This window comes from Acomys minous (genome assembly GCF_964271855.1).
Source record: "Acomys minous genome assembly, chromosome: 3".
NCBI classification, from domain to species: domain Eukaryota; kingdom Metazoa; phylum Chordata; class Mammalia; order Rodentia; family Muridae; genus Acomys; species Acomys minous.
Window position 1 is genome coordinate 116,364,068 of NC_140485.1, and position 18,601 is coordinate 116,382,668.

General features: G+C 44.7%; 2 protein-coding genes across 6 annotated transcripts in view; one reads left to right on the forward strand and one right to left on the reverse strand.

Annotated features, from left to right (window-relative positions):
• SLC18B1 (solute carrier family 18 member B1) overlaps positions 1 to 2,730 on the reverse strand; it is a 32,269-nt gene extending 29,539 nt beyond the window's left edge. For 2 of the 4 annotated variants that reach the window (XM_084777563.1, XM_084777562.1), the window contains exons 1-2: positions 2,361 to 2,730; positions 119 to 258 (exon numbers count right to left, since the gene is read on the reverse strand). Coding sequence is in view for 3 of the 4 variants with exons in the window: in XM_084777562.1 (XP_084633688.1) it covers positions 119 to 175 (57 nt within the window). In the remaining variant the exon portion in view is untranslated. Of the gene's footprint in view, positions 1 to 118; positions 259 to 1,996; positions 2,221 to 2,360 lie in introns of those variants that run through there. The other 2 variants (XM_084777561.1, XM_084777560.1) reach the window with 2 other exon arrangements.
• Positions 2,731 to 14,376: 11,646 nt separating this feature from the next.
• On the forward strand, positions 14,377 to 16,604 carry RPS12 (ribosomal protein S12). 2 transcript variants are annotated; one of them, XM_084776811.1, is made up of 6 exons: positions 14,377 to 14,508; positions 14,639 to 14,689; positions 14,806 to 14,922; positions 15,796 to 15,898; positions 16,106 to 16,207; positions 16,512 to 16,604. In XM_084776811.1, the coding sequence occupies exons 2-6, from the start codon at positions 14,676 to 14,678 to the stop codon at positions 16,572 to 16,574; spliced, it is 399 nt and encodes a 132-aa protein (XP_084632937.1). In that variant the 5' UTR covers positions 14,377 to 14,508; positions 14,639 to 14,675; the 3' UTR covers positions 16,575 to 16,604. The 2 variants fall into 2 exon arrangements, with proteins under 2 accessions (XP_084632937.1, XP_084632938.1); XM_084776812.1 differs by lacking the exons at positions 14,377 to 14,508; positions 14,639 to 14,689; positions 14,806 to 14,922 and adding an exon at positions 14,927 to 15,061.
• Positions 16,605 to 18,601: the final 1,997 nt, after the last annotated feature.

The window sequence follows — 18,601 nt, forward strand, 5'->3', positions numbered from 1 at the left end:
AACTGCTGAGCCATCTCCCCGCAACCCTCATATTCTTATATTTTATATCCTCTAAAATGACATAGCAGAAAGGCTTTCTAAAAACTATAGAGTTTATACAGGTATAAAAAGGTTTTACCTCCTTAGGGAAAAACGGTCCAAGGATGGAATATGTCATCATGCAGCCTAAGTTCATGGAAGCCGCGGACACCAGTACGAAAGCCTGTTCCCTTGAAAGTCGACTGGATGTCTCTCCTGTGCCCCCTCCAGGGCTGTCATCTTGAAAGCAAACATACTGCTATTACAGGGGTGTAACTGGGCTTCTGGGTAAAGCACATACGTGGCCATTTCATGTGTAGTTAGTTAGCTCCGAGAACACTTGTTGAGCTGAAAGTCTATTCTGAATATAGCAGTTATGACCAAACAGAGTACCACTGCAAACTTGAAACCGGTTTCCATACATAGAGTCTTGTACTAGAATTTCAACACAGAAAACGCTAAGCCATCTGATGTCCCTTGCCTTACAACGAGGCAGGCCTGCGTGGTGGCTGCTCCTTAGGAATCCTTCAGTGATGGGCACCAGGGTGGTTTGCCAAGGGCCTTGGGCTCTAGAGAAAAACATCTCATTTTCTCAAGCTTCATGTGCCACACAGACTCTATCAGGGCTTAAATGTTTAAACAGGTAATGTAAGCTCCTCCTTCCAAAACGGGCAGGCCTAGCTCTTTACCAGCCATTTGATTGGTGAACTTACAGCATTCTGGAAAGTCTAGTCTCACTGATATGTAAATCAAGTCATTGTCAACACTAATTAGTGGGGGAGGTGTTTGTTTGTCTCTCTGTGTAACAGTCCTGGCTGTCCTAGACTCACTTTTCTAGACCAGGCTGGCCTCGAACTCACAGAGATCTGACTTTGTGAGCCAACATGCCCGGCTAATTAGTGGTCTTTTAAACCAACTCATTTAGTACTGTTTTCCAGGTTTAAACTGTCAAAGGACCAAATAATCACTCAGTTTCAAATGTCCAGACAGATTCCTCAGCCATTTTTAAATTAAATAATCTGATGGGGAAAGAGGAGGAGGAGGAGGAGGGGGAAGAGGAAGGAGGAGGAGGGGAAAGGAGGAGAAGGAAGAGGAGGATGAAGAAGAAGAAGAAGAAGAAGAAGAAGAAGAAGAAGGAGAAGAAGAAGAAGAAGAAGAAGAAGAAGAAGAAGAAGAAGAAGAAGAAGAAGAAGAAGAAGAAAATGCATTTGATCTGCTGCTTTTTCAGAGATAGCCATTATAGGCCAGGAGGAAAAATCTATTCATGATAGGGAAGTCTTAAGAATCCTTTTAAAAGTGCCGAGTTGACATTCTGGGTTTCCTCTGTCCATGCCTAATATGAGGGGAGGTGCCCAGTCGTACTGCAACTTGATATGCCCAATGTTTGCTTGATATCAGGACCTATGGATAGAACAGAAACAGAAGAAAAGACCAGAAACAGAGGAACAGAATAAAAATATAGGACAGAGGACGAGTGGATGGGAGGACTGCAGAGGAGGAGAGGGGGGAGAAAGGAGAGGCAGAGGGGAAATCGCAGTCGGAAATAAATAAGTAAATTTATTTATTTATTCATCTATTCATTCATTCATTCATTCATTCATTCATTCATTTATGCCGGAGTTGAAATAAAATATGCCAGAGTTGAAGAAGGGAAATGAGAGAAAGTTAAAAGCAAGGGGAACACCAGCAAGAATATTTTAGGCCTGATGATGTTGTGCTGTTAATTTGAAAGCATTCTGAAACCCCGTATTTAAAAAGCAGAGAGTTGAGGAGAACCCGTGTTCAGTCCCTCAAACTGAAGAAAAGAAATGTTGGCCTGGACCCCACAGTCAGGTCAGGCCCCACCCCGCTTGAAGGTCTCACAAAAAACAAAAACAAAAACAAAACAACCCAACAAAAACAAAATCCCAAGCTAAGCCTACCCTATCCTAGTTAAAGAGACAGGCCCTAGCAGCGCGAGCACGCGGATCACGGTCACCTCCTGTCCCTGCGTGAGCAGTCGAGCCCGCCGAGTCCATGACCCGCTGCTCCGGGTCCTGCCGGCGACACTGGCTTCAGCCACCGTGGACGAGAAGCGAAGGCAGCGGGCGGTCCGTGGGGCCCGGACCCAGCATTCCCCTCCAGACACCAACCGGAGCCGGCTGCGGGAAGCCTCTCAGAACCCTGCCACCCTGACCCAAGGGAGCAGGGAGGGCCGGCAGGGGCGGAGCTGGGGTCCCCGCCCACGCCGATCCCGGCTCGTCTACCCCCCCCCCCCCGGCTCGCCACCCCCCACCCCCCGCCATCCCGCCACCCCGCCACCCCGCCACCCCGGGTTCCGAGTCAAGAGAAAAAGTTCAGACCTAGTGCTCTTTAAAGACCGTAGGTCAGAAAACGAGGCTCCCATGCAGAAAAATACTTGCAAGAGAGATAAGCAGCGCCAGGAAGCCTAGCTGTGGACTCCTTCCGTGGGCGCAGGTGTCTGACCTGCGAACTGTTTGTTCACTTGTTCTTTGGATGACAAGGTTCGAGTTTTTCCCATATCCACACTGGGGCTGTAAGGCTTGTGACACCTAGTTGGTCTGGTTCAAGTGCCCCCTTCCTCTCCACTCAAAGTATCCCAGCACAAGCCTGAGCCTAGCTTTCATTTTGTCCTTTCCTTATTATTTGGGAAAAGCTTAGGTTCAGAAATCTGGGCCAAGGTTAAGGATCGAGTCACACTCCTGCAGTCGATTTGATTTCAATGCGAAACTCTTAACAGCTGCCCACTGGTGGTAGCGCGCGGACCTACTAGACCAGTATACTAGCCGACTTGGCAGACCTGATTAATATTTTACTGCAAAGCGTCGGGTTCTACAATAGAATCATTGGGAAAGGGCTCTGCTTCGGCAGAGTGAGTCTTGCATGGTCACTGGGGAAAGGCTTACTTACTGTGGATCTTGAAGATCATATAGAAATTCCAGATGGACTAGAAGGGACTGGGGTCGTGGGAAACACTCCAAACGCCAAACGCCAGCCTTAGCATTATATACATAATAAAAAATAAATAAATCTTTAAAAAAAAGATTGACCACTGTCGTTTGCTGTATTAACAAAATGAAAGCACTTTCAAAAAAAAATGCAGAGATACCATCTAATAAAACTCAATACCAATTCACCTTAACAAGTTTGGCACTCACCAGCACTGAGATCGGACTGCTGCCCTGTAAGGCACTGAGTTCTATTTGCTTTGTTCTCTTTTCTTTTTTTTTTTTTTCCTTTTCATTTTTTTATTAGTTAGTTACTTTATTCAGATTACAACTCAATTGTTATCTGCTTTGTTTTCTTTTCACTAAAACATTTGTAGCAATTCCTTATAGCCACCACAAACAACTAACACAATAAAATCGAGATGAGCCATGACTTCAGGTGATGTTTTATTTAGCCTTAAGGCCTATGAGAGGGCTGAAAGGCTGGCAAGGCTGTTCAGGATTCTTTGGAGCTATTTATGGAGCCTCTAGGCTCTACCTCTTCAAGTTCAATCCCATTCCAACCTTTTTACAAGAATTAAAATGTATGTACGTATGTCTGTCTGTCTGTCTGTCTGTCTGTCTGTATGTCTAATGCAGGCTCTGAAGAAGGCTTTTGGGTTCCTTGGAAGTGGAGTTAAAGGTGGTCATGAGCCACCGCACACGGGTGCCAGGAACTGACCCTGAGTCCTTTGGAGGAACAGTACGTGCTCTTACCCACCGTGCCACCTCGCCAGTCCCCACCACCATCTCACTGTGTTCTTATTCCACCCTAACCTCAACCCACAGAAGATTTTCCTCCACTTATTTCCTTTACAGTCACTCTTTTTCCTTCCTTTCTTTTCTTTCTTTCTTTCTTTCTTGTTTGTTGTTGTTGTTGTTGCTGCTGTGTTTCAAGACAGGGTTTCTCTGTTTAGCCCTGGCTGCCCTAGACTCACTTTGTTGACCAGCCTGGTCTCGAACTCACAACGATCTGCCTGCATCTGCCTCCCAAGTGCTGGGATTAAAGGCATGTGCCACCATACCTGCCCCCCCCCCGCCTTTTTGTTTTTTTCTTTTTCTTTTAAAACTCATTTTCTGGATTGGTATTAGTTACAGGTGTTAGGTCACCCAAACAAGGCCTGTCATCTATTTTTTTCTTTCTTTCTTTTTCTGAACTGTCTTAGAACAGTTTTTAACTTTATCCTAGCAACCTTTTAGCTAATTTTTCCACTTATGTTGACAGATATTTCCCTCTCCCATCAGCAATTGTTACATACTTAACACACACACACACACACATATATACATACATACATATATACATGCACATGCATATATATATACACATGTATATATACACACATATATGCATACACACATATACATATACATATACATATATATGCATGTGTGTGTGTGTGTGTGTGTGTGTGTGTGTGTGTGTGTGTGTGAGAAAAGGTATCCCTGGGCCTGCAAGATGGCTGTGAAGGTAAGGGTACTTACTGCCCAGCACCACGACCCAAGTTAGGTCTCTCTCTCAATAATGAGGTAAGTTTCTTCCTGCCTTCCCAACCATCAGACTTAGACAGATTCTATTCTACTGTACTCAGTTTATGGAGGGGGCTGATCCAGGATGAACAGCTTCGGGACACACGCACAGTAAGGCAAACGTGTTCTCAAGGGAACTTTCAGGGGGAAATCCCCTGTTGTCCGCTTTATGCCTATGCGTAATTGGGTGTACCTGACTAAACTGTATGCACTGGGCTGGAGAGATGGCGTAGCGGTTAAGAGCACTGGCTGTTTACTCACTACCAGCTGGAACTCCAGTCCCAGGGATCTGACAGCTCTCTACAGACACCACACACACTTGGTGCGCAGACATACGCACTGGCAAAACACTCATTTTAAATAGATAAATAAATAGATGAATTCTGGGGAGGGATATATAAAGTAGAAATTTTATTTTATGTCTATATCTATCAATCAAAACAGAGAACCCACCCTCACTCTAAAACTAAGTAGCCAAAGTCCTCTTCTTGAACCCCATAAAAGGAAGCCCCAAGTAATATCTTTACTCACGGCCTGATTGTCCTATCACTTTGCTTTAAACAAAATTCCTCAGTGCTTTGCCCTCTGTGTGGGCTTTTGATTCATTCTGGAATAAGAGGCCAGGAATATGGAAATATGCCACCCCCAAACAGCAGTAAGAAGCAGAACATGGCAGCGTCCCAATCCTGTACACTGTGCCGGCCACTGCTGTCCCCATGGGAATTCCGGCTCGAGGGGGCAAATTACTAGCCCCTAAATGATCCAAATTCTAAGTTCGTTTTCTATAGAGTGAATACTGCCTCCATACCATCTTATAAAAGAAGTTATTTACTGGAAGGGCAGGCATGCATGTGCCACGGTGTGCATGTGGGGGTCAGAGCACAGCTGTGCGGAGTCGCTTGTTTCCTTCACTGTGTGGGTCGCTCCTCCTAGACAGTAGATCATCGCCCTCCCGCTGTGAAGGCCTGCACCTCCTGAGCGGTCTCGCCAACCCTTCAGCCCTTTCACAGGCCTTAAGGCTAAAACATCAGCTGAGTCACCCTAAGTCATGGCTCATCTCGATTTTATTGTGTTAATTGTTTGTGGCGGCTATAAGGAATTGCTACAAATGTTCTAGTGAAAAGAAAACAAAGCAGATAACAATTGAGTTGTAATTTGAATAAAGTAATTAAATAATAAAAAACAATGAAAAAAAAAGAAAGAAAACAAAGCAAATAGAACTCACTGCCTTACAGGGCAGCAGTCCGATCTCAGTGCTGGGGAGTCAGGGTCATCATGTCACCATACTCCCCTTCTGTTTCCAATGTGCTGAACTTGTTAAGGTGAATTGGTATTGAGTTTTATTAGATGGTATCTCTGCATTTTTTAAAAGTGCTTTTATTTTGTTAATACAGCAAATGACAGTGGTCAATCTTCTAGCATTAACATGATGTCGCACGCTTGGGATAAATTCAACTTAGTTAGGAAGCATTCTTTTTATGTTTGTTTATTATGCCATTTAATTCTATCAGATTTTCAAGATCTTATATATGTACATATATACATCATATACATGTACATATATACATATGCATATATATAGGAAAATGTTACTTCCTTTGGAACATGGCTGTTCTGGCAAGAGAGCAATCACATCCAAAGACCTTCTAGGTCTTTTTTCTTTTTTGTTTTTGTTTTGGCTTTTTTGAGACAGGGTTCTCTGTGTAGCATCCTGGACTCACTTTGTAGACCAGGCTGGCCTCAAATTCACAGCGATCTGCCTACCTCTGCCTCTCCCAGTGCTGGAATTAAAGGTGTGCGCCACCACACCCAACTCAACCTTCTAGGTCTTTGTGATTTGAGTGGCAAGAGATCACATCAGCTGCAATACAAACATGCCTTTAACCCAGCACACAGAGGCAAGCAGATCTGAGTTCAAGGCCAGCCTAGTATAGAGCAACTATTAGGTAAAGAAAAGCTTAGGTCCAGGTGTGGTGGTACATGCCTTTAATCCCAAAAGAAGGTAAAGTTAGTTTATAGACGGAAGCACCATGTTTGAAAGTGATGTCTAATTGAGTGGCAGAAAAAGTGATCAAACTAGGCGTGGTGGTGCAGCTGAGTCCAGGACAGCCAAGGCTACACAGAGAAATCCTGTCTCAAAAAAAAGGAAAACAAAACAAAACAAAAAACAGAAAGTATGATGAATCAAAGAAGACTTGACAGAATAGAATATTATGCCCAACTCTTACCAGAAGAGAGTGGAAAGGGGAGCTACTTAAGAGGCAGTTTTTTTTGGGGGGGGGAAGGGGGCTGGAGAGATGGCTCAGTGGTTAAGAGCCCTGTCTGCCCTTCCAAACGTCCTGAGTTTAATTCCCAGCAACCACATGGTGTCTGGTGCCCTCTTCTGGCATGCAAGCTCACATGCAGGTAGAACACTGTATAAATAAATAAATAAATAAATAAATAAATACTTTAAAAAAAAGAGAGAGACAGTTTTTCAAAGAGAGGAGGCAGGTGAAGACAGAACAGGCCAGAAAATGAGAAGAATCCACAAGATTAGCCAGATTTCTGAGTTAGTTTGAGGCCAAGCAGAGTAACTAAATAAATCAGATTAAATAAATCAGCTAGGAGAGGAGTTGAGCCAGAACATCTGAGTGGAACCAGCCAGCCCAGAGCTCAGAAAGAAAAAGGAAGGGTGGGCTCATTAAGCAGTAAGTCTCAGAGGCTGAAAACAGTTTATGCCTAGGGTAGATTGTGTGGGGCTAGAAGCTTCCAGGCTAGAACTAGGCTAGCAGAAGGATGTGGTTAGCCTCCCAGACAACAGTTGGGCCAGGAGAATAAAAGTTCCTTTTACATACATATGTATGAATAATTCTTCTGGCTGTTCTATGACATTACTTTTGTCTGTGCCACATTACCAATGCTCCTGACGTATATTTATCTAACAACAGCAGTCGTGACAGCCTCTTAAAATTATTGATTATGGGCCGGAGAGATGGCTCAGAGGTTAAGAGCACCACCTGCTCTTCCAGAGGTCTTGAGTTCAATTCCCAGCAACTACAGGGTGGAGCACAACCGTCTATAAAGAGATTTGGTGCCCTCTTCTGGCCTCCGGGTATAAAGCACTCATATGCGTTAAATAAATAAATCTTTAAAAAAAATTATTGACTATATGGTATTACTTTTAGGGTACCTCTTTATGTTTAGGGTGTGCTGGGGCTGGTTAGCTGGCTCCATAGACAAAGGTGCTTGCTTCTAAGCCAGACTGACCCATGGAAGGAGAAAACTGGCTCCCTCAGGCTTATCCTCTTACCTCTACTCAAAAGCCAGGGAACCTGGGGCCGCATGCATAAACACACACAATAAATAAACAAACAAGTGTAATAAAAAAAAAGTTTAAAGAAGGTGAATTATCTCATAGAGAGAATAAAATTGATTTAAAGTTCATTCTGATAATCTCTGACTTTTAATTAAATCAGATAATCTATTCCTATTTAAAGTCAGTACTGAGACGACAGAGCATAAGTGTACCATTTCACTATTTCTCTGTTGTCTCTGCCCCCAGCGCTGGGATTGCAAGCGTGCTCCATGGCACTCAGCTTCTTGTGTGTGTGACTGAACTCAGGTCCTCCTGCTTCTGTTGACAGGCTCTTGGCTAAGTGAGCTCCCTAATTTCGGAAACATTATTTGGCAGAAGTGGGGGTTGCCTGACTATCTCAGTGCCCCATCTTAACTCATCTGGTCCACTTGGCAATGACAGGGCAGCGCTTCATGAAGAACCCTGTGATTTTCCACATTGCCTTCATCATGAACCTTGTAAATGTCTGAGTCATTTTACCCAGAGGCCACCTCCTCTTCCTCCATCTTCAGTACTTTGTTTCTGTTGCATTATATTTACCAACACATAAAGTTCATCATGCAATATTATAATGTTTGTTTTAAACATCATCTTTTTTTTAAAGGTTATTCATTTTTATTTTATGTACATTGGTGTTTTTCCTGCATGTGTGTCTGTGTGATGCTGTCAGATCCCTTGGAACTGGAGTTACAGACAGCTGCGAGCCGCCATGTGGGTTCTGGGAATTGAACGTGGGTCTCCTTGGTGAGTAGTCAGTGCTCTTAACCACTGAGTCAACTCCAGTCCCCCACATTTTATTTTCCTTTTTAAAAAAGAATTTATTTTTATTTTATGTGCATTGGTGTTTTGCCTGAATGTGTGTCTGTGTGAGGGTGTCAGATCTTGGAGCTATGGACATTTGTGGGCTGCCATGTGGGTGCTGCGAATTGAACCTAGGCCCTTTCGAAGAGCAATCGATGCTCTTAACCCCTGAGCCATCTCTTCAGTGCACACCCCCAACACACACGCATTGTCTTAGCTAAGAGGAAAAACAACTTTTCACATGTGCTCTCGTAGTTCCGTCTTGAGTGCTCTTCTTTCAGGAACAGCTGAGCTGCCCCGTGGCATCTCTCCAACGTGAACTTTTCCTGCAACATTTCAAGTGTGAACAATATGGTGGTGAATTCTTTTGTTTCGTTTCTTTCTTGGTGACTTCATTTTTGAAGGGTCTTTATTAAGTATAGAAATACATGTGCCAGATGTGGTGGCGCACACCTTTAATCCCAGCACTCGGGAGGCAGAGGCAGATGGATCTCTGTGAGTTCGAGGCCAGCCAGCCTGGTCTAGAAAGTGAGTCCAGGACAGCCAAGGCTACACAGGAGGAAGAGGAGGAGAAAGTTGTCTCTTTTGGCCCTTGCAAAACGTGGGTGTACTGTCATTTGGCCCCTTTCATTTCTTCAATTAAGTTAATGGCATTTTGTGTTTGTATTATCCCTCTATTTGTTGCTTTTTTGTTTTTTGAGGCAGGGTTTCTCTTGTAGTCCTGGCCATTCTGGTCTCTATTTGTAGACCAGGCTGTCCTCGAACTCACAGAGATCTACCTGCCTCTGCCTCCCAAGTGCTGGGATTAAAGGCGTGCGCCACCGCACCTGGCTGCTATTATCACTGTCTTACATGTAATGATTCCCCCCCCACCTCCTCTTTCTCTTTGGGTCTCAGTGGCTTCTTTATGTGCCTTGGGGGACAGAGTGTGTGTGTTTATCATTCTGAGGGAATTTGCACTCCTTTAATCTGTAAACCTGAGTCTTCATCAAAGTTGCTATGCTTATAGGTACTAGTCATCAAATATTGCTCCTCATTCCTTCAGCCCCTGGACCCTCAGCTACATACACAACATATTAAGCCTACACATTAATGCACCAAAATGAAAGTGGCCAGAGCTGGTCCTCCCTCTCAGCCTGCACCTCGTTCCCTCCCTGAGCTCTGTCAGCTTCTGGGCATCCTCCTTGGCATCATGAGGCAATTGTTTTGTTTCGTTTGAACACTTTTCAGGGTTATATTTGTCATCTGCAAGGGAAGTAGGCTCACAGAACTTTCTAGTAATAAAAATTAACCATGTTTTAATAACCTAAGCATTTGTGAAGGATAGAGTGCTAAGTTCCCATCTAGATAATCATTTTGAGATGTTTGATTACTTCCCAAGATTCCTATATGATCCTATGCTACTGCCCCTCAGAACTGACTGGTAAGAAAGACTTTTCTAAGCCACCCAGTAGCTTTTTAATATTTTATTTATGCATTTATTTATTTTCCCCTGCTGGTCATGGACTATTATCTCATGTGAAAAGAATTATAACCAATACAGTGATATTTACATTTCTTCCTTATTTGCTTCCTTCCTTTCTTTCTTTCTTTCTTTTTTTTTTTTTTTTTTGGTTTCGTTTTTCGAGAGAGGGTTGCTCTGTGTAACAGCTCTGACTGTTCCAGAACTCCCTCTGTAGACCAGGTTGGCCTCGAACTCACAGAAATCCACCTGCCTCTGTCTCCCAGGTGCTGGGATTAAAGATGTGTACCACCACCGCCCAGATTTCTTTCTCTTATTTCAAACCAGGATCTCTCTCTATAGTCCTGGCTATCCTGGAACTCACTATGTCAACTAGGCTGGCCTAGAATTCATTAATATCCTCCAGCTTTCCCCAGTGCTGGGATTAAGAGTGTGTGGCACCACGCCCAGTACTTTTCATATTTCCTAACATGACCACGTTTTTTTTGTTTTTGTTTTTGTTTTCTTTTTCCTCTAGCATTTAAAAGGCAAAGGCTGCCATTTGCAAATACAGAGATGTTCTGCAACCTGGACACACAGGAGGAAGGCTAGTACCAGCGACAGCAGAGATGTGCAGCACTTGCTGAGGCCAAACCGAAAACAAAGAAACAAACAAAAACCAAATAACAACAACAACAAAACACACACACACACCAAAAAAAATAAAACCCAAGAAAATCCCAAGTCCTAACCCTCAGCCTTTCCGACGCAAGCTTTAGTTGGAATAGTGCTTTATAATTAGTTAACATGAGGTCACCTGGAGCCTCACAAGGTGGCTTCCCCAATCTCACTGTGATTCTTAGAAAATGAAAAAAACATCAGACACAAAGATAGACATACTCACACAGGAAGAGTGTCACGTGAAGAGGCTGTGTGTGAAGACAGTCAAGAAACCAGGCCAACAAAGTCCCGGAGCTAGGAAGGGCGCATGAAGCTGACTCTCACAGCCTTAGTTGCTAGCCAGCCTATGAGGTAATGCCCTCCTGTGTTTCCAGACTTCAAGTGTATGTTTTTTGTTGTTGTTGTTGTGCTTGCCCTAGCAAACCACGTCTGTATTTAGATGATTCAGAAACCCAGGTTTCTGCTGCTCTTTTCCTGCCCAAGTGCAACGTTTTCCCATCTATGCAAACGTTGAGCAGCCTGAGATGGGCACAGCCATATTACAGTCAAATTGTGACGAGAAGAGTGAACCTTGACCTCGTGGGGACCTCTGCTGGCCTCAGATTTTGTGTGGCTAAAGCTGGCCTCTAACTCATGATTCTCCTGCCTCGACTTTTGGTGGATTAGAATTACAGGCCCGCACCATAATGCTCTCGCTTTACTTAATAAAGAGAGCTAATACTGATACCATCGCAGAGGGTCTTAGTCAACTTATATGCTGTGGCATATAACCTGACCAGAAGTGACTTAGGGGAGACAGGGACTCATTTGGCTTAGGATTCCAGGTTTCAGTCCATCCCTGGAGGGAGTGAAGGCAGGAACTCAAGCACCATGTAGTATTGTTTGTAGGCAAAAACAGAGAGAAATAAGCACACCCATGCTGGGTGGTGCCTGCCTCTCCTAACTGATGCTTTCTTCTTGGCTGATTCTACGTTGTGGTACCTTAACATCTAAGACTAAACAGCACAGGTCTCTATGACAAGGAATAAAAATAAGCAGCTAGTATATTAGGTGGTATTTAGGAAATGCTAATAAAATTTTTATTATCATTATGCATTTCTGTTCTTATAGTAGAGTGTGCACCTGCGTGTACGCTGGTTGTGCCTGAACAGGGCTAGGCACACACTAGCCTAACTAGTGTTAACTAGTTACCTAGTATAACAGCCCCAGCCTCACTTACTTTTAAAAATTAGTTTTATTTTATTTATGCATTTCCTTATCTTGGTTGATTGAGACAAGGTTTCTCTGTATAACAGCCCGGCTACTATGCCCAGCCTTTTTTTTTTTTTTTTAATACAAACACTTCGTATTTTGGGAGTATTTGACGTCTCGCCATTTGTACGCTTACAAAAGCTTTGTTCACTGTTTCTTTCCCCATCTTTTACAATGCTCATCTTCTCAGGATCAGTGGGAACTGGCTTTATTTTGTTTTCTGCTTTGAAGTTGATTTTCCCGGCTATGTGAAACACAGTCTTGGACGTGTGTTCTCATAATTTGCCCTTGGTCACCATCTTGGGGCTGCCAGGTGGCTGCTCACACTTCAGGTGCAGCCGTCTGCAAGCGCGCGGATACGCCCCCACTGTTTTGCATGTGCACTTTCCAGCCCGTGTTTGTATAGATCGTGTAAACGCTAAAGCGCGCTGGGCAAGAGACACTAACCTCTCTAATAAACTTTCTGCCACCTTTGCCAATACCTAAAAGTGAGAGGCTAATTTTAAAGAGTGTGAGCTAGGAGAATCTGTATCTAAACCAAAACTCTTCATCGCTTCCTTTTAGGTGTTAAAATGATTACATAACCAAGATTTAAAGGGTGGGGGCTCCAGTCGTTAAAAATGGGACGCTTACTACTGACAGAAAGGCATTTATTAGGGTGGACTATTAGGACAAAGAGCTGACATCAAAGGTCTGGAGAGAAATCATGTCTGAGTTGGTTGCTACTGTGTTGGGAAAAAAGCCTTAAAATGTAGGCACTAAGCTGAAAGCACTTGGCCACGTTTTCTTAGTGTAAACACACTCCTCACTGGGGAGTCTCTCCCTTTCTGTGTTCTTTACCAATTAGTCTCTTCTGTGAGACTTTTTTTTTTTTCCTGGGCAGAGAAATTTATTATGCTTAATTACTAACGTTTTTCCTTTTTTTGTTTTAGAGGTGGTCTCACTATTTAGTACTGACTGACCTGGAACTCACAGAAATCCACCTGCCTCTGTCCTTCAAGTGCTGGGATTAAAGGCGTGACACATTAACCCTTAATAACCTTCTACTAAGGAAATTACTTAAAATCTACTTAACCACATTCTTTTCCGACTATATAATGTTTCAAAATCTTTTCCGAAAGTGCCTTCACTCCAGTACTTAGTGCCGGGAACTATATAGCTCAAGGCCCTCTCAAACGCTGCCTTAAGCCTCTATAAGCATCTATCTCCCCCGCTCCCCAACACCACTGCATTTTGCTATTTTACTCTTTGGCTAAAATATTAGCTTTATCTTTGAAAATATGCAGGCACTGCCATTTAATCTTTTTTTTTTTTTTTTAAAGCACAATACTTACAGAAAATATGCCCGGAGAAACTAACCACCTGCTAGCAAATACTTTTTTGAGTTCTAGAGGTAAGGAAGCAAGCGTTAAGGCTTTACGGGTGAAACTCAAACGTTTATTAGGAAAGCTGAGAAGTGATTTTATCAATTTTCTGAAATTCTCATGATGCTCTTCAGCGTGACCATGGTCACTGTATCCACGGGCTTGGTCACGGGAAGCTCTGACAGGCTTGGGGATGTCGTCAGGGAGAGAAGTTGTCTTGTGCCATTTGCTTCGGAAGTTGAATGGGTGAGTCTTTCAAAAACTGAAATGTGTTAGCCGGAGTGAGAGGGCACCGGCTTTCGGGTTCTGTAATTCCATTCCTAGTGGCCAAGTCCCGGGTGAAATGTGGGAGTTTTCATGCCAGGATTCCCCCTACAGTATGGGGCTCCCGTGCTGGACCAAGAGAAAATTTAACATGTACCTTGGGGATCCCAGTTTCTGCCAAGCTGCGACTCGGGGAACAATCTGGGGTCAAAACCTAAATGTTCATTTAGAACCGGCTGCAGTCAGAACAAGGATCTGACCCGGCTGAAAGTTCTCCTTTAAGCACGTTGCAAGCAAAGTGGGATTTGCGAAACAGGGCACAGAATAATACCTAACATTCACAGACGCTCACAGCGGCTTAAAACAAAGGGACAAGTGTCCTCCCGTGACGCTCAGCCTAATCGAACAGTGTCGCCAACAGGAAACTACAAGACAAGAGCTAGAAAAGCTTCGTTTAAAAAAGCTAATTTTCTAACGCGGCAGAGGAAGCTGCAGTTTAACAAACTCGGAAGATAGTTTGGTCCTCCTCGCGGTCCGTAGAAGAGCTCGTGGGGGCCTCCGTAGGCCACGCCCCTAGGGTGGAGGCTGCCCGCTGTAGTGCCTGCTACGCGTGCGGAAACCAAGCCCCGAGGAAGGCCGCGTGCGTGCTTACCACGGGCGCTCCTAAAGCCGGAAGTGGAAACTTCTAAGGGCCGGCACCGCGAGAGCCACCCCGCTAGTGGGGGGAGCTGCACATGCGCAGAGCAGCCCAGCGGAGCGCTTAAATACCGTCATGCGGCCACACGCGGCCTTTTCCCCTGCCGCCGCCGAGTTGCGCGGAGGCGGAGGCTCGGGGTGAGTGCATGCCGAGTGCAAGCCGAGTGTGGACGTCGTGGGCTGCTTGTCCCGTGTGCTTTGGTCTCAAGTGCGGGAGAAGTGCTTGGATTCTAACTGGGGATTCTTACTGGTGCTTTTGTCTTTTCAGTGTGTTCAAGATTCGCCCTCACCCGTAATCCACCGCCATGGCCGAGGAAGGGTGAGCTGCCGGGCCCTGGTTGGGGCGTGGGCCTCCCGCGGGCGGCGCGGGTCCCGGCTTTTGCGGAGTTGTCAGCTCCCGGCGAGCATCCTAACACTATGCTGTCTGCATTTCAGCATTGCTGCTGGAGGTGTAATGGACGTCAACACTGCTCTTCAAGAGGTGCTGAAGACCGCCCTCATCCACGATGGCCTCGCACGTGGCATACGCGAAGCTGCCAAAGCCTTAGACAAGTACGTGTCTCAGTCTCAATACTGTGGGTTCTTGCAGCCGGCACAAAAGACTGCAGCCAAGGGAAGGAAGCGTGGCGTTCATGCTGTTTAGCACAAAAGTTTCTGAGTGGCCTCCGTCCAACGGGAAACGTAGGAAAAGGTATCCAACTCAGATCTCTTTTAGCCCAGTTGAGATGCGTGGGTTGTTGTGTGGTGCGGGCATGAGCAGGAGTTGGCTTTTTCTCTTGTAAGGCTGCAGTGTTTGAGTGATGACTTCAATTGTCGGATCCCCCTTCACCCCGTCCATGGGTGACACAAATAGTCTGACAAACCTGTAGCCCTCGTGGGGATAGTTGGTAGTTTTGCTAAAGAGTAGAAAGGAGAGCCTCATTAGCTAGTCTTAAGACTATGGTGTGTTTATGTAGCAGCGTTACAGCAAATATATTCATCTGGGGAACAGAGTTGGTTTGCATTGTGTCCTTTACGTTTGTGCATGCATATTGTAGCCTGTGTGAGGAGAGTCAGTTTTAACATTTGACTTTGGGGGTAAGCTGGGACTTGAATCCAGCTGAGCATCACACGCATCCTGCTGTGAGTCTTGTACAATGCTTGCTGTACAATGCTGCCTTGCATGAACATTTAAATTGGAACCTTCTGATGTGTACCATTACAAGGTCATGGTTATAACTTTCCCTAAGATAATGACATCTGAGGGGGTACCATAACTAGAGACAGGCCAGTGCTATACAAGACAATTGAGACTAAGCTCCAGTATTTAGCAGCTCTAAGCAGGTAGGTGTGCCCTGAGTAGTTGACGTTACTACTAGAGCCAGTGAAGATGCCTTCACCAGACAGACTTGAAGTTGGGATTTCACTTTGAGTTTTGCGTTTCAGGCGCCAGGCCCACCTTTGTGTGCTGGCATCCAACTGCGATGAGCCCATGTACGTCAAGCTGGTGGAAGCGCTGTGTGCTGAGCACCAGATCAACCTGATTAAGGTGAGCGGAGCCCCCTCTGCCTTTGGTAGTGGTGTCTGAAGCTTGGACACTTCCAGACCTGCATGGGCTGTACATGATGACAATAGGCTCCCTCTACTGAACTCCTGTGAAGAAACTGCCTGTCACCTTCTGACACAGCCACCTTTAGAATTAGAATTTCAATTTTTAGTTTTAATCCCTGCTAATAGTGTGTCTGCTTTCGTGTAGGTTGATGACAACAAGAAACTGGGGGAATGGGTAGGCCTCTGTAAGATCGATCGAGAGGGGAAGCCACGGAAAGTGGTTGGTTGCAGTTGTGTAGTGGTTAAGGTAAGTCTGGTTTTCATCTTTTGAGATGTTTGGGAGCCCTTTGATGAGAAAACGTATTCTGTATTTATAGATGAGCCATAGTTTAAAAGCCAGCCAATTAGTCTGCTTATCTCAATGTGTTTACGCAGAAATTAGAAACGGTTGGCAATAGTGATGCCATGTTACGAGCCTTAAGGACAGCTGCAGTCTTTAAGGTCCCTGAAAATGGCTACAGTATTGACAGTGATGGGAAGCAGTTAAGACTGGATTAGTTACAAGAATTTACTACTAAAAGGTAATTTGCATCATCTAATTTTTTTTAAAGGACTATGGCAAAGAATCTCAGGCCAAGGATGTCATCGAGGAGTACTTCAAGTGCAAGAAATGAATAAATAAATTTTTTGCTCATTTTTCTCTTGTTTTGTTTGTTTGCTATAACATAGGGTCCTGTTCAGATAACTGGAGGCTTGCTTTAAAACTGATGAACCTCCCTCTTTGATTATACTTGGTACATGACTGACTAGGGTTGGTGAGCTGGACAACCATGCTTTTGAGTGGAGGACAAACCCAACAGGGCCTCGCTGGAGAATGAAGGGTTAGGAATTTGGCAGCCTGAACTCTTAGCGGAAGTGCTTCAAAAGTTCTACGTGACAGTTTGAGAGGTAAATTCCAGTGTGAGCAGACTGCAGAGGTCTGTATCTAGAATTTATACTGCCCTTAGGTTGATGGAGTGTTTATTAATAGAAGAGAAAGGGTTAAATGGGGTGAAAAGTTGGGGAGCTTGAGAACCAAGACAACTTGACAAAGTTGCAAAAACAGTTTAATCCCTAAACCCCAGTAGTTAGAATTGCCTTTTTCTAGTATCCAATAAGACTAGTTGCTTGGAAAGGCCTGGGTAGAAATCAGGCCCTAAAGGACTCTTCCCCTTGCCTGGCCTCATTCAGCCTGCCTCTGCCTCCCAAGTGCTGGGATTAAAAGTGTGGCCTTGGTGGTCTGTAATTGCTCCGTTAACAGTTCTCTTGGTTTTAGGTAATGAATCAAAGAAACCTTGCTTTATTCGAGTCCTATGAGTACTATGCAAGTGATGGGTGGCCTTGTGTATCCATGGCAGTTAGAGACCTTTAGAACATGTGACCAGCTAGCTACAAATAAGAATAGCAGTCCCAGTAATAGAGAGTAATAGTTAAGCACTTGAGGTTGAGGCTTGCTTGCTTGCATGGCAAGAATGAGAGTGTGGCTGTTGAATTCTTGAGAACCTTTGAGAGGTCAGTCTTCCTGAGTGACCCCTACTGGATTACAAATTTGTGCTCACATACTGAAAAGGTAGTGTTTATTTTTTTTTAACTTTATTAATTTATTCTTGTTACATCTCAATGGTTATCCCATCCCTTGTATCCTCCCATTCTTCCCTCCCTCCCATTTCCCCCTTATTCCCCTCCCCTATGACCGGTCCTGAGGAGGATTACCTCCTCCTGTAAATGTTCATAAGGTATCAAGTCTGTTCTTGGTAACAAGCTGTCCTTCCTCTGAGTGCCACCAGGTTTCCCCGTCCAGGGGACATGGTCAAAGGTGAGGCACCAGAGTATGTGAGAAAGTCATATCCCACTCTCCACTCTACTGTGGGGAGTGTTCTGTCCATTGTCTAGATCTGGGTAGGGGTTTAAGGTTTACCGCCTGTATTGTCCTTGGCTGGTGCCTTACTTTGAGCGGGACCCCTGGGCCCAAATCTGCCTATCATAATGTTCTACTTGTAGGCTTCTAGGACCCTCTGGATCCTTCTACTTTATGAAAAGGTAGTGTTTAAAGAAGGGAGAGCCACTCAGCTGTGTGTGGCAGAACAAGTTGGAAGACTGAGTCTCAGGACCCAGTTACCAGACTCAGACCTGGCAGTAAGCACCTGCACCTACAGAGCCAGTTCAGTGCCCCAGCCCCCATTTGTTTTTCCCCAGGATGGGAGAACAAGTTCAGATTGAGGTCAGCCAGCAGAGGGCGGACTAAGGCTGGTACCAGATCTAAGACCTACCAATGCAAGAGAGCTTCAGGAATCCCAGTGGGAGGATGAGGGAAAACTGTCAAGGTGAATACTTTAAATGAAAGCATTTAGAAAATGTAATCTACAAATAAAAATTTATAAACACTTGGTTTTTTGGAAATGAGCTGAGGTACATGTTCTGAAACTTGGACTGAGCCCTGGTTGCCTCAGCCTCCTGAGTGCTGCAGTTAAAGTTGGGCACCACCAGCCCCCAGCTCACCACTTGAGTTTTAGTGCCTGGGTTAAGGTTATCCAAAGGTGGAAAGCGATCTGCCTTATACTACAGCAGGAAAGTGCCTCTCACCAGAGCCCTCTGCCAGTTAATCTTCCTAAATCCTTTGAGAGTTTGTCCTTTAAAGATAAATATTCATGCTTTAAGGCAT

Bases quoted from the DNA above. Each gene is read 5' to 3' on its own strand.
- RPS12 (XM_084776811.1), top strand. The intron at 14,923-15,795 runs GTACGTGTCTCA...TTTGCGTTTCAG, and splicing joins GCTGCCAAAGCCTTAGACAA to GCGCCAGGCCCACCTTTGTG. The intron at 16,208-16,511 runs GTAAGTCTGGTT...TTTTTTTTAAAG, and splicing joins GCAGTTGTGTAGTGGTTAAG to GACTATGGCAAAGAATCTCA.